Source organism: Tetrao urogallus, assembly GCF_951394365.1.
Source record: "Tetrao urogallus genome assembly, chromosome: 2".
Taxonomy (NCBI): Eukaryota; Metazoa; Chordata; class Aves; order Galliformes; family Phasianidae; genus Tetrao; species Tetrao urogallus.
The window spans coordinates 96075300-96099929 of record NC_136814.1 but is presented as its reverse complement, the minus strand read 5'-3'; the positions used below and the strand labels follow the sequence as shown (position 1 = coordinate 96099929).

At 41.9% G+C, this 24630-nt stretch overlaps 1 protein-coding gene across 1 annotated transcript; it reads left to right on the top strand.

The window, feature by feature from the left end:
- Positions 1–224: 224 nt before the first annotated feature.
- Positions 225–24630, top strand: E2F6 (E2F transcription factor 6; the record flags this gene model as incomplete). The annotated part of the gene is made up of 7 exons (XM_079550382.1): positions 225–290; positions 3937–3985; positions 5377–5593; positions 5908–6098; positions 7242–7351; positions 8544–8691; positions 24326–24630. The coding sequence occupies 7 exons, from the start codon at positions 225–227 to the stop codon at positions 24628–24630; spliced, it is 1086 nt and encodes a 361-aa protein (XP_079406508.1).

Genomic DNA, 24630 nt, shown 5'->3' with positions numbered 1-24630 from the left:
AAGCGCTCCATCCGCCGCCAAGCCGCCCGCAGGTGGGGGAGGGTAGGAGCGGCCGCAGCGCCTCGCGGCGAGCCCGGGCAACCGGGGCAGTCCGGAGGCGGGGTGGGGATGGAGGAGCCTTCTTCCAGCACGGGCCCGCAGCCTCATCGGGTAGGCCTCTGAGCGCTCCGTCGCTCCTCCGAAGGCCGCCGCCGGCGTGAGGAAGGAGGAGTGGCTGCGCGAACATGGCCGCCGCCTCCAAGTGGGAGCGCCTGAGGCCGTTGCGGCCGGACACGCTGCGTCTGAGCGCGGTACGCGGCGGGCGGGGGCGGGAGGGCCGCCTGGGAGCGGAGAGAGGGCGGGGCTGGGGCTGGGGCTGGCGCTCGGCTCCTGCCGCTGAGGGGCCGGAGGGAGGAGGGGTGCGTGGGGCGGGACGGCGCTGCGCTCGGGGCTGTCCTAGCGGTACGGCGCTATGGTTGAGTTGAATGGGCTGTGAGCGCACTGGAGAAAAGCAGCCAGGCTGCAGCTGAGCGTTTTGTTCCTCTCAACGGCTCAGAGGTTCAGAGGAAAACAAGGGTAACTAGCTGAAGGAAAAAAAACAGCTTCAGTTTGCTAAATATAGTAATGGAATGTGAGATGTATGTAACGTAATGCGATAGTCCAGAGGAGAGCCACGAAGATGATCAGGGGGCTGGAGCACTTCCACTACAAAGACGGGCTGAGGAAGCTGGGCTTGTTCAGTCTGGAGAAAAGAAGGCTGTGGGGTGACCTCATTGCAGCCTTCCAGTACCTATATAGGGAGCCTACAAACAGGAGGGGAATCAACTCTTTGAAAGGGTTGATAACAACAGGACAAGGGGAAATGGTTTTAAGTTGAGGGAGAAAAGATTTAGGTTGGATGTCAGGTGGAAGTTCTTTACAGAGAGTGGTGAGGTGCTGGAACAGGCTGCCCAGAGAGGTTGTGGATGCCCCATCCCTGGAGGTGTTCAAGGCCAGGTTGGATGGGGCCCTGGGCAGCCTGGTCTGGTATTAAATGTGGAGGTTGGTGGCCCTGCCTGTGGCAGGGGGGTTGGAGCTTCATGATCCTTGAGGTCCCTTCCAACCTAAGCCATCCTATAATGAACAGATGGCAGCAGAGAATAATCTATTTATTATGAGCAATGCACACAACTGTAAAGGACACAGAATCTGTGGCTCTGAGTTTGTGTGAGGTACCTGTGGGGATGGGGCGGCTCTGGTGGCCTCATAGCTTTGATGATGCTACAATATGCTTTCTTGCTTTTAACCTGTCCTGAAGAATTTATAGACTGAAGTTGAATTTTTACTGTGAAGATTCCAACCGGTTTCAGTAGGTATGTTTAAAAAGGGAGAAAGATGTTCTTAAAAACTTGTAGCAGGGGATTTTACTTTTGGAAGAGGTACTTTTCCAACCCTAAGTTAGAGCAGGTACCAAAGAGAAATAGAACGACCACTGATTTCTCAACGCATTCTCCAAAATGAGAAGATAGGCCTTTTCAATAGTCTTACACTATTGCTGCTGATCAGCATGCTGAAAACAAGGCGCTCGTGATCCTGGCAGGCTTGCAAACTATGGGAAGACTCAGTGAGTACATTTGAGTCAGGTTTTCCTTGCAACGTGCTGAATCACTGGGATGTTACAGAGCAGTGGGATCTGCAAAAGCGGATCTTTCTGCCAGCAGTCGTACAGCAAGCAGAGACCTTCACTGTCTGAAGAGGCCAACCTCTGCTTCACTGTGACCTCTTTTCAGGCAGTTGTAGAGAGCAGTAAGGCCTCCCTTGAGCTGCCTCTTCTCCAGACTGAACAATCCCAGTTCCCTCAGCCGCTCCCTGTAAGACTTGTTCTCCAGACCCAAATGTAAACAAACCTTTACATTCTCTCAAACTTTTACTCACTTTGGCAGTCTTCAGGGCTCAGGTTATTCAAGCAACATGTCACTGAGATACTGAGAGAGGCAGCTTGGAAAGATGAAGGGTGGAGGCCTGTAAGGACATAATCAAGGATGACTGGATCTTTTACTACTGTGTTAACAGTCAAGGAAGGATGATTGGAGGAAAATGTGAATTTGCTGCTAAAGGGAAGAAGTAGTTTAATGAAAGCAGACACAGATAAGGCTGAAGTGCTCAGCCCTCTTAGCTCTTCAGATGTCCCTTAGGCTTTGTACCTAACAGGTAGGGTTTGAGCTGGAAAGGAACAGCCAGCAAGGAAACAGAGAAACCTCAACCTGAGTCTGTAGGACCTAATGGAGGGTAGTAACATCACTAATAAACGGTCTGAGAGACCTGGCTGATGTCACTGTTAGGTTATACTCTGATCTATGAGAGGTTGTGGAACTGAAAGACGGTGATTGGAAATAGCCAGTGTGACTGTCCTTGCAAACTGAGTACCTTCAGTGACTGTGAATCCAAACTGCGGATGTCATCTACAGTAACGTTAGCAGGACTTTTGAAGTGGTCTCCAGCAGTATCTTCATCCTTAAATGGGTATCCTGCAGATAGCAGGTGAATTCAAAACTGACTGGATCATTTAGCTTAAAGAGGAGTGCACAAAGATTTATACTTAACGTGAAAGTGGGTTTCATGGGGAATTCTTCAGGAGTCTACTGTGGGACCAATAATGTTAAATATGTTTATCAGTGATGTAGAGGATGTGCCCTTCTGATGCTTACAGTTGTCAGCAGATGGGGAGGGGAAGATGTTAGGAACCTCTGCATAGGCTGGAGGGATGGATCATCAAGGAGCTGATCAACTTGAACAAGAAAGTTGAAAAGTTGTGAATTCTACACCTGGAGCTGTAACTTAACATGGTAAAGGCTAGGAAGTGAGATGCTGTGGAATCATCCTGCTGAAGAGTCCTGTTTTGACTGAAAGTCTGTATGGACAGTGGGCTAAATATGAGCTAACAGTATGTTCTGGCATTGAGGCATATCGGATTTGTTGGCTTGGCCAAAGGAAGTAGTTCTCCTTTACTTGTCAAGTATTACATTGCTCCTGGAGTGCTATGTTTTATTTGGGACTGACCAGTACAGGAAGGATGGTGATAAACTTGAGGGCAGCCATCAGACGTCTGTCAAAAGTGGTACACATGTTTTCGAGCACATAACTGAAGGAACGTTTTAAGCCACAGCGACCCATGACTATTTGCAAGGCAGTTGTCAAGAAGCTTCAGCCAGATACTTAAGGGCAGTGTATGATGACAGGCTAAAAGGAAATAGCCATAAATTGAAACATCAGGAGAGGTTGCAAATTGGCAGAAAGGTAAATGTTTTCATCATAAAGATAGGCAGGTAGAATGGGATGCTTAGAGAGGGACAGCCATGAGCCTTGGAAGCTTTCCAGACCCCATAGGAAGGTGATCAGATGTAACAGCTGTTTCTGTTTTGAATGGGAGGTTGGTCCAGCAACTTTGAGATCTCTTCCAGTTAGAATGAGTCTGAATTTGAAATAATGTTTTTGTTAAATTGCAGTGAGAGAATAGAATAACGTACATAGCTACACTTACCATGTGAGTTTGAGAATTGAGCAGACTACTACTAGTTTGGAAGTCTGCTGCAGAATAATTGCAATGCTGTACATTACCACTGTATCAACTGTATGTGAGCTATTACACGGAATGGCCAAAACTGGTATTTATAGACTTTATAGAGATACTGGTTTGTGTTGTGACCACTGCCTAAGATTTATGGAGTTTATTGATGTTTCCTGCCTTCCAAAACAGCAGGAGATGTGCTCAACTTAAGAGCTGAAAAATCTGATGGGTATTAATGTGTGTGTGCCTTTGTTGAATGGGGTTCCTTCACAGTATGCTCTGCTGAGCTGTCAGCACCCCTGTTACTGTAGCACCTAGAGTTGGGTCGTGGGTTTCTCTGTTAAAAGCTTCCTGTGCTTCCTTGAAACAGCAGGCATCTTGCATTAATTATACTCTATTTTTTTCCTCAGACACCAATGCTCGACTTGAATTTGGATGATGACGTACCAGTTGTAAAAAGTAAGTGGCTGCATTCCATGTGTTATCCTTGAAGTATTTAATGGTTTGGTTTTTTTTACAGTGGTGACACATGCTGTAAACAAATGAGAAATTGTTACAGACCTCATATAGACAGAAAAGCTTAATTAACTAGCAGATATGGCAATGTATTTGTCATGGTTTTCCCTCTTCTCTTTCCATCTGCCAAGTATATATCCCTACAGCTATCAAGAAAATGAGCTTACAGAGAAGTAACCTAGGGCATCACGCTGCCTGGCATTATTTTTCAATTGGTACTAATAAGTAGCGTTATTTTTCAATCAGTACTGACAAATGTAAACACAGGGTTGAGCAAATTTAGGTTTTTGTTGTTGTTCTGATTTTGTTTCTCACTGACAGAATATTCTTACAAATCTCACAGTAACACCATTCAAATTGGAGTAGAAAGCTGTTGAACCTGTCACTTCTGTTAAAAAGAGCACAGCCTTGTAGCCACAGAACAAGAGCGATACATTGCAAATAGAAGAGCACGTCTTGTTCATCCTGGGAAAAAATTGAAGCAGAGTGTTTCTAGGGAAGCTTCCTTACACGTGCATCCATGTTCTCTGGAAGCATTAGACCATATTTGGTGGCAAAGTTTGATAAGATATGAAATACATTGCAGTACAAGGCACAAGTACAGTGGTATTTTACCACTTTAGTCTTTTATTGACTAGCATCAGAGATTTTAGATGAGAGCATATGTACCGTAACTACCTTTATGCTTTAAAACGAAGGAGTGGTCAGGCATATGTAAATAACAATCTAACATTAACCAAGCTGTTGATGAGTCCTTTTCTGCTCTGAGACTGTACACTGGTGTCTCTTGATTTGTAGATCTTTGTTGTATAGTAAATTAAACAGTGACTGCAGCAATTTTTAGTCCCTGAGGCTAAACAGTACAAGTTCAGTGTGTCCATACACTCCATTCTTAGACTCTGGAACTAAGTGGACTGAAATAGTCCCTGGAGGCGAGCTAACTCCTGAACCATGCCTGAGAATTATTTGGGAGACCTACTAGGTGGTGTGAGCTAAGAAGGTACGAAGAACTGGGAGTAAGTGATAAAGCTGCAGTTCTCTGTCAGTGCCCTGACACTACCTGTAATTAACCTAAGTTTTTGTTGCTGTTGATTTAATAGTCAGAGCTCGTGTCCTACAAATCATGTGGTGACACGACTGTTATTATACATGCTAGTTATAAATGTGGAAAGCACAAAGATAAAACCACTGCATCTTGTTAATGGACTTTTTGATGTAAATAACTGCATTCTTTCAAACTCTTACGTTAATTGCTACTTGATCACTTGTTTTCTAAGAGACGTTTCGTATTACCATGGTAACGTACCCTAAATGTTGTATCAAAAACATTACAGAAACTCTGAAGGTCAAAAGGCCTCGATTTGATGCATCCTTGGTTTATTTGACTCGAAAATTCATGGATCTTGTCAAAAGTGCTCCAGATGGTGTCCTTGATTTAAACGACGTAGCAACAGCTCTTGGAGTGCAAAAACGAAGAGTGTACGACATCACCAGCGTGTTGGATGGGATCGACTTAATTCAGAAAAGATCAAAGAATCACATCCAGTGGGTGTAAGTTGGCTTGAAATCTTGTAATTTCTGAAACAATAAAATGCAACGATGTTGAGTAGTATAGCTTTGAAAGTACTTTAAAGCACACTGAATTATTTTAACAGATAAAAAGAAGTTAAGTTTTTCTTTATTCCCAGGCTGTCTGCATGGCATACTATATTAACAAGTGCCAAGTGAAAAAGCACATTGTGTCATGTTTCAGCTGAGTAAAGGATACCAGAATTCCTGGTTGTTTTCTATTAGTACACTTTCTGTGTTCAATAACCAGGCTCTTCTTTTCATCAGCATATTAGACAACTTTCATATTCTTTTAGAGGTTCTAATCTTGACCAAGTTGTTGAAATGGCAACACAACGGCAAAACCTTAAAGATGAACTTTCTGACTTGTCAGCCATGGAAGAAGCTCTGGATGAATTAATCAAGGATTGTGCTCATCAGTTATTTGATCTAACAGATGACAAAGAAAATGCAAAATATCCTTTTAACTCTTGCATGACTTTAGCATGTGGTTTTGGTTGCTAGTACTCAGGTGTTCTTGCAGAAGATTTAAACTCATACCCCAGGTATGCAGTAATATTGGGTAATGAGATCATCAGTTATTCTGTATTAGTATATAATAGGCACATGCTCTATAGGATCGTGTACTGTGTGACTGATCCCTGGGAGAGTGCTGTCTGTGGGATGTTTCCACTGGAGAATACTGACAGAAAAAGAGTGGGAAGGACTGGAGTTGGACTGTTTGCTCTTCGTTCCTAGGGCACTTTGCCATGGAAAGGAAAGCAGAGTATCCTGGTGCCAGTGAGGGTAAGGAATAGGGTATTACTGAGATAAGCAATTATTGGCAGTAGTAACAAGGAGCAGGAATATGTAAGTGGGGCAGTGGTCTTAGAATCCTGACCATCACCTTGTTCTTTCCACTGTAGAGTAAAGTTGTCTCAGGGGCAGATCTTGACCTACCAGTGAGATTGAGTTGCTTACTGAGATGAGAAAGAGGACCCAAAACAGAGTGACAGTGGCCTTTTGCCATGAAGATACAATGGTACGTTGATCATGTCCTAATCTTTCAGGTGTGGTTTTATAAGGGTGGGACCTCTTTGGTAACTTTACTAGGACGTATACGTTGTGTTTTGACTTCGGGTACAATAAATTAAAGCTGAGCTCTGGTGCCTGGTAAAATGTTAAAAGGTGTATGCTCAAATGAAGGGAAATGTGGCCATTTCCTGTGTGATATCGGATGACCAACTTTTCATTATGGTTTATCTATTCTGGTTAAGAAAGCAATTCTCCAGTTTTCCAGTTAATTATTTCTATATATTGTTAATATCAAATGAAAAAAGTGAATTCTTCAAGACTGTTTTCCCTCTGCTGTATAGACTTATGACAGTATTCACGAAAACTGTTTTATCAAATACAGAGTTCATAATATTGAATGCCTTGATTTCCATGAAAGATGAAAGACAAAAAAAGAAAAAAAAAATTCTGTCAGCTAATAATTAATTTTACAAAGCTAATATTAAAGTAATCTCAGCTGAACTGTTGACCACTTTTCTGGAGTGGGTGTTCTGGTCAGCATATCTTAACATCATGCTTTTTGCTTCTGCCCATTAGCAAATAACTGTACAGAATCCTTGACCAATGTATACACTAGCTTATGTGACATACCAAGATATCCGTAGCATTCAGGCATTTCAAAAACAGATTGTGATTGCAATCAAAGCTCCAGAAGAAACCAGACTGGAAATACCGATTCCTAAAGAAGTAAGTTTTACAGCTTTCTCTCTTCATGGTAGAGAAGTTCTTAAATCTTATTTCTTTTGCAGTAGCAATTGTTAATTGACTCTGAGTTTCTCTGTTGTGTGTAGCAAATATTGGTACTTTGTTGTTTTTGTTTTTCACTAAATAGTGCTGTAGGTATAACAGTCTTAAGGAAATTATTTTTAGGATTTTTGTTTTGCTTAAATTATTAAACAATAAACGTGTGAACTTTACTTACTACATTAGTTTTGCTGGCAATAATGGAGCAGCTGTAATACATGTTTCCCATTTCCAGTATCAGCGTGTTTGGTCATTATTAGGATAATGAAACCAACACTTGTTGAGCAAAATCTATAAAACAAACAAACAAAATAAGCTTGATTTGATAACTCTTAACAGCAAGTAAATGCTGTCTTACTGCTTCATGAGCAGGCAACTATTGTTACTGTAGTACTGAAGTATGAAACATGCAATATGATCAACAAAAGAAGTAGTTCTGGTAGTCCACATGTATTCTTCGTGGAGGCAGGGGATGTGGCCCGTCCTTTCTTCATGGTACAGTATACCTATTCCTGTTCAGGTCATCCTAGGAAAAGAAGGTACAGATCAATAAAAACAGAAGACTTAAATCCACTATGCATATATCTGCTGATTTCACAGGCAAAAGAAGCTGTGTCTCATCCCATGCTGGTGAGAAGGATAAGATTCCAGAGGCAGGCAGGATTTGAAAGGCAGTTCTTTAGAGAGAATGTTGTTCTAGCAATTTCCCACTGAGTTTGACTTAGTCTGTGCCTTGCAATGTGATGTCTGCTAAAGGAAAATAGTACTAGAGTGTATTTTACATATTATTATAAAACCCCAGTGTGCTCTGAGTTGTTTTCTGATCCATGGCATCGACTGTCAAGTTCTTACTTTTGTTCTTACTTAGCATATGATAAATCTTGGCTGTTTATCAGTAAAGAGACTGAACGGATTCATTAGGTATGCTGCCCACCACAAGTGAAACCTTGTTAGCTTAGTGTTTCCTAATAATTAGGCTGAAAACCAAGTTCTAACTTACACAGGACTAGTAGCACAACTTTAAATAGTTATGTCACTCTTGTGTTTGTTCTGTTGGGATTAAAATACGTGCAGAAATACGTAACTGACATGTAAGGTTTATCTTTTGTTTAATATGCAAGTCACTATTTTACAGGATTGCATCAAAGTACATGTAAAGAGCACAAAAGGACCCATTGATGTGTATCTGTGTGACGTGGAGCAAGATAAACCAGGAGACAAAACTTCTGGAGATAAGGAAGCTGTCACTTCTGAAACTGAGCCATCAGTTCCTCCTGGTGAAGGTAACATCTCCCGTTTACATTTTTATCCTCATGTAATTTTTTTTTTCATTTTTAAAAGACTGTCTTACAGTTTTCAACTTCAAGGTAACACTGTAAGTTTTCACCCCAGAAGATAGTTCAAGTGTGCTAAGATGTGCGGGAGCGTAGGAAGTATCTGAAAGTTCTGTTTATGCTGTTGCATTCCTTCATGGCAACAGGAGGCAAAGGGCTGGGCACATGAGACACAGCAAGCTGCTCTTGTTCTCTGACCCTGTCTCTTCCTTGCTCTGCTCATTACTGGCTTTCTGTCAGAGCTGACCGTTGGGCGGTGTGTGTGAGTTCTCAATCTGCAGCCCAGCGGCTCAGCTGGAAAACTGGTTGCCATGGGAGTTAAGATGTGTTTCAAACAAGACACTGTGCTGCTGTTTCTCATTATGCCCTATCTACAGGAGAGTGGACAGGAGATGAAACATAGTATTTTAATCTCCTAAAACAAGATCGGCTGGGATTCAGTCTGTCAAGATCTCCAGTGCTGCAGGATGTTGTGGTTGTTGTGGTTTAAAAATAAATGTGGCGAGAATTGCAGTAGCTTAGAAGATGAAAGGTACTTTATTTTTAGCAATTTTACTTCATTGACGAGAGGAAGAGCTGACTATTTAATCTTGTTTTGTTTTTTAACTATTTTGCTTGTGAAATGACTGTATAGTTTCCTACAGTGACAGTAACTGGATTCTTCTTTCACTTCACTTTCAGAGTGAGAGGAACTACAACTCAATCTAATGCAACATGTAAATATCTGTGTTGTAGAGCTCTTCCAAAGCTGTTTGGAACTGCGAACTTGCCAACCTGAAATGCTCCAGAGTATTTTAAATTTAAAACAGCAGCGGATTGAGTGCTTGCACAGGAATGTTTAATCTTCCCAAGTCAGAAGACAATGGCTCCTAGATTTGAGATTAGGAGCTTTGATTTTATAATTGTATATGGGAAAACTGTGTTTTTAATTCATGAAATAATTTTAATTGATGGAAAACGCATTTCAGTAAATGAATTTGAAAAATGAAGGTTTGAGAACTGTTTTTGGAACAATCTGTAAACCTTCTGGAAATGTATATAATAAAGAAAATGCACTTTTCAGTTCTGAGGCTGCACTACTATGGAAAAGGATTATTAAATACAGATGAAGAAAGAACTGATGTATCAGAAGCCTTCGTTATGAGGAACAAGATGTAAATATTAATAGAATTATGCCTTCCACTGTGTAGATGCTGTTTGCATTACTTGCATCCAGTTCTGCGTTAGATATGGTATCAACACTGAAGTTAAATAATGGCTTTTTGTGTACCTGTACCATGTCTGGGTAGCTACTGATGTAGGTTTATTGAGATGGTTTACACTTCTGCCTCTGTACAGCAAAGAAATAAACTTTATAAAAGCATTGAGTGGTCAGTCTAAATAAAAAGTATAATGATTTGTCTTTAAAATGTTAAAATTCTCTGGGTAACTACAAACCCCGCTAGAGCTGCAGCCCATGGAATGGAGCAGCAGGGCTGAGGGAGCTGCTGCCTGCGGGGCCCTGTGCCCAAGCAGTGCCTGAAGGGTGGTGGGCCTTGTGATGCAGAGCTGCGTTGGAGCAGTGCTTGTAGAGCTGCAGCTTATAGGAAGCCCACACAGGATCAGAGTGGGAAGGACAGCATCCTGTGGAAGGGACCCCACATGGAGCAGGAACAGCGTGTGCCTATGGAAGAGCAGCAGAGATGAGGCCATATGAACTGCCCACAGCCCCTGCTCTGCTGCACTGCTTGGTGGAGGAGGTTTGAAGTTGACCCTGCGAAGAAAAGGGCTGAGGGAAGGTGGTTTTAGTATGCTTTCAGCTCTCACTGCTCTAGTTGATTATTAATTGGCAATAAACTTGATCAGCCTTCCCCAACCTGAGTCTGTTTTGACCATGATGGTAACTGGTTGAGATCTCTCTGGTTGAGAGATCTCCCTGGTCCTATCCCTACCCATAAGCTTTTTTTCTAACTTTCTCTCCCTGTCTTGCTGAGGAGAGGGAGTGAGACAGAGGCTTGGTGAGCACCTGGTGACCAGCCAAGGTCAATCCACCATTCTTCAACATGAATTAACTACAAAGGCCATGCTTATGCTCATTTCATTACACGTTCGAAAAGCACATTCCATAATTTTTTAAGTGTAATATTTAAAAAATATCAGAACTCCAATGCACGGTTTTCCTGATTACATGCTATCAACACATCAAATCCTCCAAGTTTCAACCAACATCTCTACAGCTGTTTTGACAGATGTCTAAACTTCTCCTATTCCACTAACAAATGCAGGTAGGTAGGGCAGTTGACACTGTAAAGCTTAAATATGCCTACATACAAGCTGATAGTTAAACCCGTCTTTCTACGAAGTTAGAATCATAGAATCATGGAACTGCTCATGTTAGAAATGGCGACCTAACCGTACTACCCTAACTCTGACAACCCCCTGCTAAATCATGTCCCTGAGCACTACATCCGAATGGTTTTTAAACACATCCAGGGATGGTGACTCAACCACCTCCCTGGGGAGCCTATCCCAGTGCTTAACAACTCTTTCTGTAAAGAAGTGTTTCCTGATATCCAACCTAAACTTACCCTGGTGAATCATGAGGCCATTTCCCCTTCTCCTGTCACCTGTGAGAAGAGACCAGGTTCTCTAGTTCTACAAAGTATTGTATCAAGCAGGCTGGGAAATACGGCACATGGAAGTTTGTATTGGTAATCCTGGCTTTTTGTGTATGTTCAATTACCATCCAGCTCTTTAAAACAGGACTTCTGTGGTGCACAGTAATTTTCTGTATGTCTATCTTATGCAAACTACAGGCTGAGCGATTACAATAATAAAAGCAAACTGAAAAGATATTTTGTACATTGGTCGAAGTGAGGAAGATACTCTTCCAGTGAAGCAGGGGGTGGAGTTTTGTTAGCTGACAATACAGCACTTCCAACTGTGGAGTAACAAACTCTGCTTTTACAAGGTAACCACTTTACCGATGTTAAGAACGGCTGCTTTTGAAAGAACATGCTTTAATTAATTGGAACATTATGGACTTTTTGTTTTCAGCAACTCTAGTGATTCTATTTTTCCTCCTCCTTCTGTGGAGGTTTTCCAGCTGTAGAATTCATTTCTAAGGTCAGCTAACTCTGGGAAGATCAGACTTGGACTCAGAAAAACTGAGTGATGCTAACTTTAAATACAAGTCACAAAGCTCACTTAAAAACGAAATGTGATGGAACCTTACTATGAATATGTATAACGTGTGATTTTTGTCCAAAAGGTTATGAAGATGAAAGTGTTTTTGTTGAGTCCGTATGTCTATTTTCAGCATATTTATGTGTAAGCATTTCCATGGGCTGTTTGAGGACTCCGTAATAAATGAGAAAGCTCCAACAACGCTTTTGTCTTTCCTTCTGTAGGAATGGCTGAGCACCCAAATGCATTAATCAGCAACAACAACAGCCCAGATCTGTAATTATAAAATGTCCTGCTTTGGCTGACACTGTAATTGGAACAAACTCCACAAGCTGCCAGTTCAGACCTTATTTGGTCTGAATCACTCCTTGGAGTTTTCAGATGTGAACTGCAATTTCTAAATAATGTGATTTGTAGAGAGAGGAATACTTTAAATTATTGGTGTATTCTGGAAAGTACTTAAAAGACAGCAAATTCCTTCATTTTTAATTAGTTCTTGTTGTGTTTGAAGAGCCTCATTTATAAACATAAATAAATTACACTGATTTCAAAAGTCAGTTTAGCTCTTGGAATTTTCAGTGGAGCTCACCACAGGCTTTAGGTTATTGTGGATTTCATCACCTTGGTACATGGGCTGGAACATAAGGAAAGGCCAAAGTGTTCACCCAGAGCAGCAATTCTGCTGTTTTTGGTTCCAGTTCCGGTCTGTTAACAGGAATTTGAGAAAAGTGCATCGAGGCTAAATGACACACACGAACCTCGCTGTGTATGGCTGATGTAAATCCACACAAGGCTTCTCTCACCCACGTTTTCTAGAGGACTGTGACGCTCGTTTATAAAGAAACGAACTAAAATGTATGGCACGCGTGGCTCCTCACTGCAGTCTGCTATGGGCTGTCTGAGCACACGGCTGTGCGCTAACTTCTCACTGCATGCTCCGTGAGTACGGCAGTGGCTGTAATCAGCCCTGAATTAAGTGACGAGGCTGTAGGAGACACTCATTAAATGCAAGAAGCTGTAGCAGCAAATCCAACAGATGAAAGCTCAGGACACCATTAACCTTTTATTGATGTTGTAGGCCTCTCATATTTTATGGCATCCTTCTTCAAAAGGAAGACTTAGCATTAGCACTTCAAATGAAATCTGCAGGAATCTAAAAATCTGCAAGAAACTCTTCAAATTGCTGGCACAGCTTTGCTTCCAATCTTGTATACAGATTCTAATGCAAATCCCGTGCAGAACTGATTTTAGATTATGCAATATTCTCTCCCAGACAGAGAAGCAATTTGGAAGTACTGCTGCTGTTTTTTAAGGAACTCTTTTTTCATCTACAACCATCAAAATGTCACAGGCAGGTTACAGCAATTGTTGTCGCTTTTCCAACACGCAGCCAAAGTGAATGGAAAAAATGAAATAAAAATTGATGCAATTTTTCTTGCAAAATAGAAATGTGTCGGATCAGATATAAAGTTTCAGCAAGCTGGGAAAGCAAAAACCCTTTTTTGCATGTATTTTAATTACAAGGCACACAAATTCTGAAGAGGCATCGTGGTTCCTAAATCTCAGATAATATTTCTCTGCACAAACAAGAACCTCAATATTAAAAGAGTTCATTTCCAAAAGTGAAAAGTTATCCTTCAGAATAAAGCTTCAAAGTTCAGTAAAAAACATTTCAGAATTTATAGGGATAATAAAGTTTTAAAGGTGATTGTGAATTAGAGATGGCCCTAACCCTTTAAGAGCAAGTTAAGCAGCAAATACCTGCCAACTCAGAGCTAAACAAGGCCAGCAGACCCCATGTTTATTATGCCAGCTGTTAACAGTAAAAGCTGGATACAGACTTCCTTAAAGATCAAGACACCTGGCTGAGACATAGCATGTCCAAAACAGCAGTGAGACAGCTGGGACTCAAGCAGAAACATCAGCAAAGGCAGAATTTCCCTTCAGTGTTTGGAGCAGCAGCTGCTGCTCATGGGCAGTTAACCATCGCCTTGTTTTCTTTACCAGCACTAAGAAGCTCTTGAACTTGATCCTTGATGAAATGCATCCTATTAAGTATTGCTAATAAAGGAAATGTAGAAAAATTCCAGTCCTGTGTCTGCAACCATGGGACAACGCAATTTTGAAAAGCACAACACAGCAAATGTCTCTACTGCTGTTACTTAAGATCAGCCTTTCTGCAAATTGCAATGAGGCTGTTTTCACCCTCCACTCCGTATTGTTCCCATGGTGTTTGGAAGGGTCTGAAAAATAATGGTATGCAGAATGAATGAATGAATGAATGAATGAACGGATGAACTCCAATTTTCCCCCAGCAGGAACCATGAATGTTCAGACCATTTCTTCCTGGTTGTGTAGAAGATACGAAGGTACGCTGTGTTACACCAGGCACTGTTGTTATCTGGGAACTCAAGGAGCAAAGCCAATCTCCCAGCAGGTACCTGTGGTTGTAGCACTTCCTTTTCCCAGCACCTCAGGAAAAAGGGCACAATGTCCATGTACCACCTATCGTATTGATACTAAAGCAAGTTGCACACAACTTATGGCCCGGGACAGAGAACTGTGATTCACTTCACGATGCTGCTGTCCACAAATCATTTCACCATGCAGTGTTCTCTTCAACCTTGCTAATGCTCTGTTCCATTTAGTCTAAGAAAAAAATTCTTGTGGCAAGTCCCCCTAGAGTTAGACTGCACCTCGCTGCCCAGCAGTTCAAGTGCTGTCCTCGCCCAGCTGAAATTAAAGCAAATGTCTGTGAAATGGCACAAACTGATCCCATCTGGAGCAAGTAGTCACAGGGAAAATGCAGAGATCTGCCTCAAGACCTGCAGGATCCATCCTCTGTGGTCATACGTTTGAAGTAAAAGAAGAACACTGTGAAAGCATTCGCATTGCCTCTCTTGAGCTCAAACATGTCCTAATTGTACCTTTTTTTTAAGAGAACTTAATAAAGGAATAAATGCAGTGTTTCAATTGCTAAATCCGGCACCTATGTCGGCAGTCACAGCGCACAGATCAGTGGATTTGATGTGTTTGGAAACTGCTATAAGCAGTGACAACCCTGGGCCAGTGAGTAGCAGAAAAGAGAACTGGAGATTACTGTACAGTACACTGCCTACTTCTTTGTTTCTTCCATCCGAAAATCTCCAGACTGCTCTAAAAATCTACAGCAGATTTAAGCTCTGCAATCATACTTCTTTTTGGTTAAGCTTGTGACATTAAAAAACTACTTAGCAGAGTATTAAAAGCAAGTGTCTCCCAAACGAAAATACCTTTCACTTCCAAGCTGTAAAACCCAGAGGAAAGGCGGGCTGTTGCAGCTGGGTCAGACTGCCTCAGACAGCTGTCCAGGCAGCCTGTGCATGTGTGCATCTTGCTGACAGTCTGTCGCCTGGAAATGAAAACAAGACAACAACTGTTTACACAGAGGTTGCTCACAAACTTCCCATGGAGTTATGCTCCCTCAGCTGGCTCCGTGCCTACTATCACTGGGCTACTGCAAAAAGTGACAGGTGGGAGCTATTTTTTTCAGCGTAAGGAGGGAAGGCTGCAAAACTGCAGTGATGTTTTGGAGAGAAAATAATATAGCTGTACATGGAAAAAAAAAAAAAACCAAAAACAAAAACAAACCCTAAATCTCAATAACGTCTCAAAAGCTTTCCATAGAATGGCTTGGGTTGAAGGAGAACTCAAAGATCATCTAATTCCAAGTTCACTATTGAAAGCAAAAGCTGATCAAGATGATATCTGTTCACTCAATTTGTGGCTTCCATTCAGAAATACTCATTCAGCACATTGCTTCACTGACAGCAAGTGGTGATGGCTTTAACTGGATACAAGTCAACTGTACACATGACACACAGAATTGAATTGTTATACTTGTGTATTTTGTGCAGGTAATTCTCAAATAATGGATCCACAGCAGTAGTAAGGGTAGAACAGAAGAATCACTGAGATTTACAGCTGTGATCATCAAAGTCAGGCTGGATGGGGCTCTGAGCAAGCTGATCCAGCTGTAGGTGTTCACTGCAGGGGAGTTGGACCAAATGGTGTTTGAAGGGCCCTTCCAACTCCAGTAATTCTAGTTGGATGACATTTGGGCATTTTGTTTCCACACAGAGGGAATCTCGGCATTGGGCCCTTTAGAGACATTTTCACCAGTGCATACACCCACATATCTGACCACAGCCACAAATGCCATCGTCACCACATCACCCCACCGCCGGGCAAATCGCCTCTCTGCTCTGCGCTCATTACAAGGGTGAGCACCTTCTGATTTCTTCTGCAAGTCCTTGTCAGCTGCTTCCTCAGGCTGCTGGCCCTAGGACCAGGGCTTCAGGCTGAGCTCCCTAACCGTAGCAGGCTCCGGGGCCATCTCCTGAAAGACAGTATCCTCTGAAGCAGACAGCTCTGCAAATCCTGCTGCTCTCTTCAGGGATCCTGCCCCAGGACTTACTGATGCTGTCAGGACATCCTCTGAAAAATTAAATTGCCAAACTATTCGATGTTCCTAGCACATGATCAAAATTAGTGTTTTACTGACAATTGACAATGAGAAACCAAAATGTACAACTGCACAAATAGATGTTTCCTACTTTAATTTTACATACAGATGCGTTTTTCTTTTTTTTCTTTTTTACTCTATCATTCCTTTTTTATGAGACAGCAAAATATGCAAAATCTGACAGATATTCAGTAAGCTGCACATTTTTCAATAGTGACAGATTTTTTTTTTCAGTCTCTAGGTTAAATAACTGGATACTTAAATAAACTTGGAGATAACCTTAACCCTTTCCTCCTCTCTCTTTCATCTCTCGGTGCATCTTTACAGAGGCCTAACAGGAACTGAAATACATCCTCGTGTCTGGTGTTGACATAAAACCAAGCTGCTGTAGAGTTCCAAGGGAAATCATGGTGAAAAAGGAAAGGATGAATTTTCCCTAATCCTCATCTCTGTCCCGGCCATCAGCCTTGTTCCCAGGCCACCAGAGGGCTGTCCAAGCCCACTGTGGCTTCACCGCCTTGTGCAAAATCCTCTCAGCATCAAGCCCTGCAATTGGAAATGCCATAAAAAAGCTAAAAACTTCCCCCTGAAACCCAGCTGCATCCTTCAGCACCTCAGGCATCCCAGCCATTCGCTAGCACAGGTTCCAGGGTTTCCATGTTCCCAGCTACCTGCTCTGGACAGCAGCTTGGAAAACTGGAAAAAAAAAATAAAAAAAAAATTCCATAGAATCACTGAATGGCTTGGATTGGAAGGGACCTCAAAGACCATCTAAATCCAAATCCCTGATGTGGACAGGGTTGCCCCGGATCACCTCAGGTTGCCCGCCCAACCCCAGCCTTGAGTGCCTCCAGGGATGGGGCACCCACAGCTCTCTGGGCAGCTGCGCCAGGTTCTCATCACCCTCTCATTTTCATTGTTTTCTAAGGGAATTTCATTGAATTCAATTTCATTTCATCCAATTTCTTTTGTTTTCTAAGTGAAATCTCACTGTATTTCCATTCCGCAGGCAGCATCACACAGTTTTAAGAGCTGGAATCCTGCTCTGCACTAAATCTCCCGTGCTGCCATCAGTTGCTGCTAAATATTTCCTTATTTATTTATTTTTTTTCCTACATTTTCATTTGTGCCTTGCTGTATGGCACAATTTAAACTACCAGAAAGGTAACAGCCTGCCCAGTGACAGATATACTTCTTTGTATTAATTCTATATTAGTTGAAAAGATGTAATTTTAATGCTGGATTTAATCCCCTCCAGACGAAAGCAGCTGTGAGGAAAAAAATTGAAAGCTGAAGAAATAAGATTAACTGTAAGTGACATAATAGGCCTCGTTCCCCTAGGCTGCTTGAAGTAGGTGCCCCTGATCTTCCCTGGTACCACTTGGATGCTGCAGAATGACGCGGGCCCAATAAGTGCTGCTTTCAAGGTGAGAAGCACCAAAGTCACATTCCTCCTTGCTGACCTGTGAGCTCGGTGCCCCTGTGCAGGGGAGCAGCTCCAACATGAGGAAGATCTTCCCCTTTCTCCCATGCAGGGAATCCCCAGTGCTTTGGGCAGCTTCATAGAAGGTAGGATTCTGCTTCAAATTTCCTGGAGCAGAAGTAGGATTTCTTCATCCTGAGTATTACTGTGCTGAATGATTCTAAATTTAAAGAGGGTAGATTTAGATTAGATGTTAGGAAGAAATTATTCACTGTGAGGGTGGTGAGGCACTGGAACAGCCTGCCCAGAGCTGATGGTAAGAACTGGATGGGCTGAACTGGATGACCCCTTCCAACCCAAGCCATTCTGTGATTCTAAAATCTCATGAGATAAAAAGAGATTGCCACTCTTCTTTCAAGAATCCAGAACAAATGTTCTACAATGGTGAAGCAAAATTTTTCATAGTCTGTGCAAAGTAATACCCACAAGGGATATTGCTCAGCAAGGAAAACCAGCCAGTTTGGTTCCACCCAAGCCATGCAGGGTTTGCTATATTCTGTGTGGCTTTTGATCAAAAAATGCCATCTTCACAAAGTCTTCGGTATTTGGTCTCACTTCCACTTGGGTCACACTACACTGTTCATAAACCATTACAAGTGCAGCTACAGATGTGAAGAGCTAACAGCAACGAGGGCTCCCAACTTCTGTCCATGCAATTCCATCCACTCTATCACACAGCCCTTTAAAGATGTACTGCCCCTGTTGAACACGGTTATTTGCCGTGTTCTTTACTCAGATACAGGCTGTACGAAACCCTCTCTGCTCATAAGAAGGAACTTTTAGTTCCGACCTAGGAAATTACTGTTCAGCCTCAACTCTCTATTGATGCTATCTTCCGACTTTGTGCAAACAGCCCACAAGAGTGCTGATTACACTCCTTAATTTTGAGCTGTTACACAAAAAGGTTAACTCAGAAATGTTTAACAAGACTGACCAAGACTGGTCCTTGTAACTTCCACCATCTCCATTCCTACCGTTAATTCCTATCATCACCAGCCTTACCACATTGAATTACTGACTGAACACACAGAAATGAGATTGGCCATACTATTTTATTTTTTCCCCCTAATTTTATATTTATGTTAGTCAGGCATGGTCTACATTTAAACAATTTCCTACTTTCTTCCACACTTTTGTTATCTGCATTTATGCCTTTTTAAACATTGTATGTTACCAGGGTTACATAGAATCACAGAATCACAGAATGGCCTGGGTTGAAAAGCACCTCAATGATCATCACATAACAGTCATATTTGCCTTCCTTTTAAGATACAGACCTATACCTCCTATTTTCATTTGTATTAAACCATCCTGGGAACAGTAATTAGAAAATCACTTGTTATTGATTTAGTTTTTTAACAATTTCAGAATTCCAATGCTTACCTGACATCAAATTTGTTTAAACATTCAAAGTTTTCTTTCCCAATTCAGTTGTAACACTCACTTTTATGAACATTTTCATTTTTTGTACCTTAATCCTGTTTATCCATGCAGTGTTTTGCTTTAGTATCATCACACACGCCCAAATCCTAGATGAAGCACTCATTTGGATTGCAGCAAAACTAAGAGCAATCCATATGCCATCCTCTTCACACAGTTGTCCCATTTACTATTGGACAGGCAAACCTAATAATGAGTTGACAAACATGACTTTCTTTCCTGTTGGGTAAAATGAGGAGAAAATACAAAAATTGTATCCTCTTTTTCTAAGGAGGAATAAAATGCTAAGGTTTCTGGTCACTCTTTTTCTTCTTTCCCAGTGCTGTTGACTTTACTGTTTGACTCTGCTACTGTTTAAAAACAAAATGATGCAATTTCTCAAAGTGGGTAAACTCTTATCTGCAAAGCTATGTCTTCACAGGCACACTTACAACTGCTTTCATTTCTGTTCTACAGCCCTGTAAGTTCCCCAAGGGCAGACACAACAACCACAGTTATTTACACCCTAGCATCAGCTACTCAGCTTCTTTCCTCCACAGTTAACAGTAGCTAAGTCCTGATGAAAAACAGATCATAGGAAAGACGGTGCTAATATGGAGATACATAATGTGGGATTCAGAGATGCACACAGAACTGGAGAAATAATCATTATTTTTTTAGCTTGGTCTATACGAGTCATCTTCCACTGGCATTTCACTCTAGTTGCAAGTGTTGGGTGCCAAGGGTTTTACTGTCAGTCTCCAAGCCAGTTCCTGCACATTCGTGGTTAAAGCCAGAGCAGAAGGAAGATTTAGGTGCCCACAATTGTTCTTATGCCAACAATCAATACTGCAGTTATTTAAAAGTTTGATCTGAAATCCAGAGATGTGCCAGAGATGATATGTGCAGAGAACTAAGATCAGCAGAAATCCGCCCGGGCTCTAAGTTATGGTGAGGTATAAGCAGCCTGCTTACAGCACGACAGCAAGGATTTTGTCAGAGCAGTCCCTTCATGCTGTAATTCATGCCTATGGGCTGCAGAGCTCCAGGCTTTAATCTAAGCATAGAGAGCAACAAAAGAAAACTGTAGGTCACACTGTCCTTACTCTCTGAGCTAGGCTTACTGCATGTTTCCTCCTGAGATACACAGCACGGAATCTGGCACATCAACATCACTTAAGCATTTCAATTAACCTAGATTCACTGTTTCACTTCTGGCTTCCCAATGCATCCAAGAGACTACAAACCTACCTTGCTAACATTAGCTGGGGTTATGAAATGCGTGAAACCAAAGACAGCAAAAGTGACATGGGGTGTGACTGGGATACAACCAGCCCTTACGCAGCCACTCTGCTCATTTCACACGTCCTTTACCTGATTCTTTGGTGTCTGTGATTTAGATACTAACTTCTAGACAGCAGGCATTGCCAACTAATATTTCTGCATTGCTCAGCTAGCAGGCTGTGCTACTTGAAAGAGCGGGGAGCGGTAATAAGGCACACCTATCAGAGACAAAGATACCATCCTTTCTAGCCGGAAATAGTAGATGTAGGTCCTTAACTCGTAAATTTACAATATGAAGATATTTTCTTGAACATTTGCTTGATTACTTTGGTTTGTATTTAATTATACATATGGCTGAGTGGTTTTGTAATTTTATAGCTGGCCTGTGCCCATGATTGATGTGGTAGTGTCGTTCTGACTGAGAGATGGTTTGCAAATGCAGGGTTTTGAAAGGCTGCTTGTATGGAAAGCCACTAGTTGCAATGCAACAAATGCTATATTGTGAATTAAATGAAAGAGTATTTAAAAATATGCTTTCTTGGTGTACTTTGTATAACTGTGATATTTGCATCACGACAACAGTAGAATAAGAAAATCAACAATGATTGCAGATGAATACTTAGTCTTACAATTCCTTGAAAATACATGCTTTGACATCCCCAAGACATAGAAAGTCAAGTACCTTTCTTACTGTCTATTTTCGTTAACCTGAAGAGAAGAAAAATGCTTAGTTTTTAATCCAAAAGAAATAATTTTTTAATCCTTAGACTGATCAAACACTGGCATTTGAGAAAAAAAAATTAAAAAACAGCCCAACAAAACAATCTAAATAAATCAAAATAAATCACTAAGCTTATATTCCTTTACTTTCCCATTTCATATTTATGAATCTAAAAATAAAGCTCTTGTTACGCTAGTGAAGTAAATGTAGGCTATTCTCTGGAGGCAGGATGACGATCTTTAGCCATAACCTCCAAAGCTCTCAGACCTCATTACCAAGCCACAGCCTGTCGCCCTACTTCCTTCACAACAGAATGCGATGCCCAGGCTATCAGAGCAGCGTCTGGGCTCCTCAGCATGCAGGGCTAATGCTCACACACCTTTCCTGTAGTGGTTTGACACAGTTGAAGCTCGTGTGTTTGCTTGGACTATTTGTTTCACTGTCTTTCTTACACTGTTGTTACAAGCCGTTTCTCACTCATTATGAGGTGGAGGGTAGATTTAGATTGGATGCACAAAATTCTTCATGGTTAGAGTGGTAAGACAGTGGCATAGGCTGCCCAAAGAAGCAGATGCTCCATCCTTGGAGCCCAAAGAAGAAGAAGAAGTGGATGCTCCATCCTTGGAGATATTCAAATCTGCATTGGAGCTTTGTCCAGTGAGAGGTGTGCTTGCCCATGGCAAGGCAGTTGCACTAGATGATCTTCACAAGTCTCTTCCAACCCAAGCAATTCTGTGATGAGAGTCAAATTAATGTCTCTCCACAGAGTTAGTCCAGGAGATCACCGGCATCTCATATGTAAAACCCAAGCATGGACTAGTGCTGCATGAATTGCAACAGCTAATTTCTGGGTGCCCTACCAATTAGTCAAATCTATTCCCTTCTCCACAATGCTCTTATGCTCTCTTTGCACGCATTGTAGAGAATGGGAACCTAGGAAGAGGATTCACAAAAGTAGCCAGCAGCAAGTGCTAAGAACAGAGCAAACCCTTCTCCAAAGCAGATGCACGAATGAATGACTTATCCCCTTCTCCTTCTCTTGCAAATGCCAGTAGTTAAAGCATGTCTGAAACCCAGATCAAAATTCCTTGTCTTCCTGAGAAGGCCCAATGAGGAGATCAACGACCACTTTACTACTTTTTAACAACTTGCTTAGAAAAACAGACAGTTCTGAAAATGGTCAACAGCAAACTTGTGAGTGCTACAGGACACCTAAAATACAGATGAATTTAAACAGTAAAATAATTAAATGGCATTTCAGAGAGCAGAGGAGAAAGGTGAAGAACCCAGCTGTGGATTTGCATGCTTGCAGCTGCAGTCTGCTTTCAGAACACCCTGCGAGTCTTGGGCTTTGCCTTTCAAAACATGGCAAATAACAGTTGACAATTCACTGCATCAGACTTCAAAACTACCGTATGTGGACAAAGCCAAAACAGCTCTTCCATAGATGGCTAGTGTTAGGGATAGGTGTTACCCTAAAAGATGCATGTTATTATAGGTAGAAAAGGTAGAACTGAAAACAGGTCACACAGTGTTGTTTCTTCTTCAAGACATCCGTATTAATTTGTTCAACTAATGTCTTAAAACAGTGGTATTTTCCTAAATACCAATCCTGCAAGCCAAGGGTAGGATCTGACTTTCAAAGTGCTCTTTTTACCACTAAATCATTTATAATGAGTAATAATTATTCTGCTGGTAGAACCTGGCTGATGATTCTGTTGCAGATTTGTGTCACACACAGGAATTCACCTGACATTGCCATTGTGAATATGTCTTCTAACATTAACACAGTAAAACCTGTTTTGACAATAAACAGCCATGTCCTGAAGGCTGGAGGAATAGATCTATTGGGAAACAATTTCAAGAAGGTACTGTTTCCACACATTCACTTTTGAAATCACAATCACACTTTTTTCATTTGTTTGCAAAAAAAAGCTGTTATGCTTATTTAAGAAATTGTTATTGTGTTCAAGCATTTCCCCAGACAATGTCACTGAATCATACGGGTTAGATAAAGAATCAGATTCGTTTTTTACAAACCTTAGTCTAGAGATTAAAAAAAAAAGAGGAAAGAGATGCAGCTTACATCTTCAAATCGTTTGATGCTTGACTAAAAGCTCACTGAAATCACCCCAAAGATTCCTGCTGCCAGTAACAAAACCAGGCATGGGCTCTGTGGTCATCACTGGAGACATGTTTTTCATCTTTTGCCTTTTATCCAAACCCATTTAAAACTATTCTTTAAAAAAAATCAAAAACAAAGTCCAGTGAAATACATTTCCACTGTACTACTTAAAAGAAATTAGCCTACTCAAAAATAGGCCATAAAGGAAGAAATTATTTAAGTAATGTACAGCTTCTAAGGGTTGAAGCGGTACCTCGTGTAACTCTGCCATCCTACTAGCACCTACATCCTAATGCTAGTAAAAATACTATCAGTTGTGGCCCCTTTGCCTTTGTCATTTCAGCATAAGACCACTCGAGCAAATTACGTGATTTCTTTTGTACAAATGTTATACTGAAGTGGATCCCAAGCTGCTCTGGGGAAGGGGAAGCCCTTCAACATGGATAAAAGTGCACCTCCCAAATTTTCACCAGTTCCTCCAGGAAACCCGCCAACTCTCAAATGCGTTTCAGTGAAGGATTCAATGCCTGGATCGTGATTTGATGGTTACAGCGCTCACACACACGTGCTTCTGTTAGATTCAGGTATTTTGATGCCTCTTTCTGTAAAGCACAGTCCAGTGGTGGGCGGGGCTGGGGTTAACATTCAGATTTGAATCCCTGGATCAGGGTAGGGGGTTGTTCAGCCCCAGGGTCCTGACTCAGAGCATTGCACAGGATGATCTCACTCAGAGCCATGCCAGTGACTCATGTATTTACTCCTCTTTGAATCCTTTTCCTTTCAAGTCAAACTATTTGCCCATTTCCTGACATCAGCTCATTGCCATTCAGCTATCAGCTGCAAGACGTGCCAAACCGAAAACGTTCATCTTTTCTCTGTCAGGTCCTTGCCATCTCCACCAGCCGCCTGCAGCCAGCGCCCGCTGTCTTCACCATCAGGGACACGAGCTCCATCTCTGCGCCCTTTTTACCAGACCCGGTCCCCCACCTCACAGCACATCCATACCCACCACCCACCCTCCTCCTCTTCCTCCCGATGAGCGCAGCCTGGCCCTTCGTGCAGCCCCTCGTTGCCCAGACGCCGCGGCTCAGCCCGACCTTCCAACCACCACATCCTTAAGGAGCTTTCCCTCTTCACGGCTGGCTCTGCACGGCCCAGCTCCTTTCCGTGCCCCTAAAGTGCTGTAA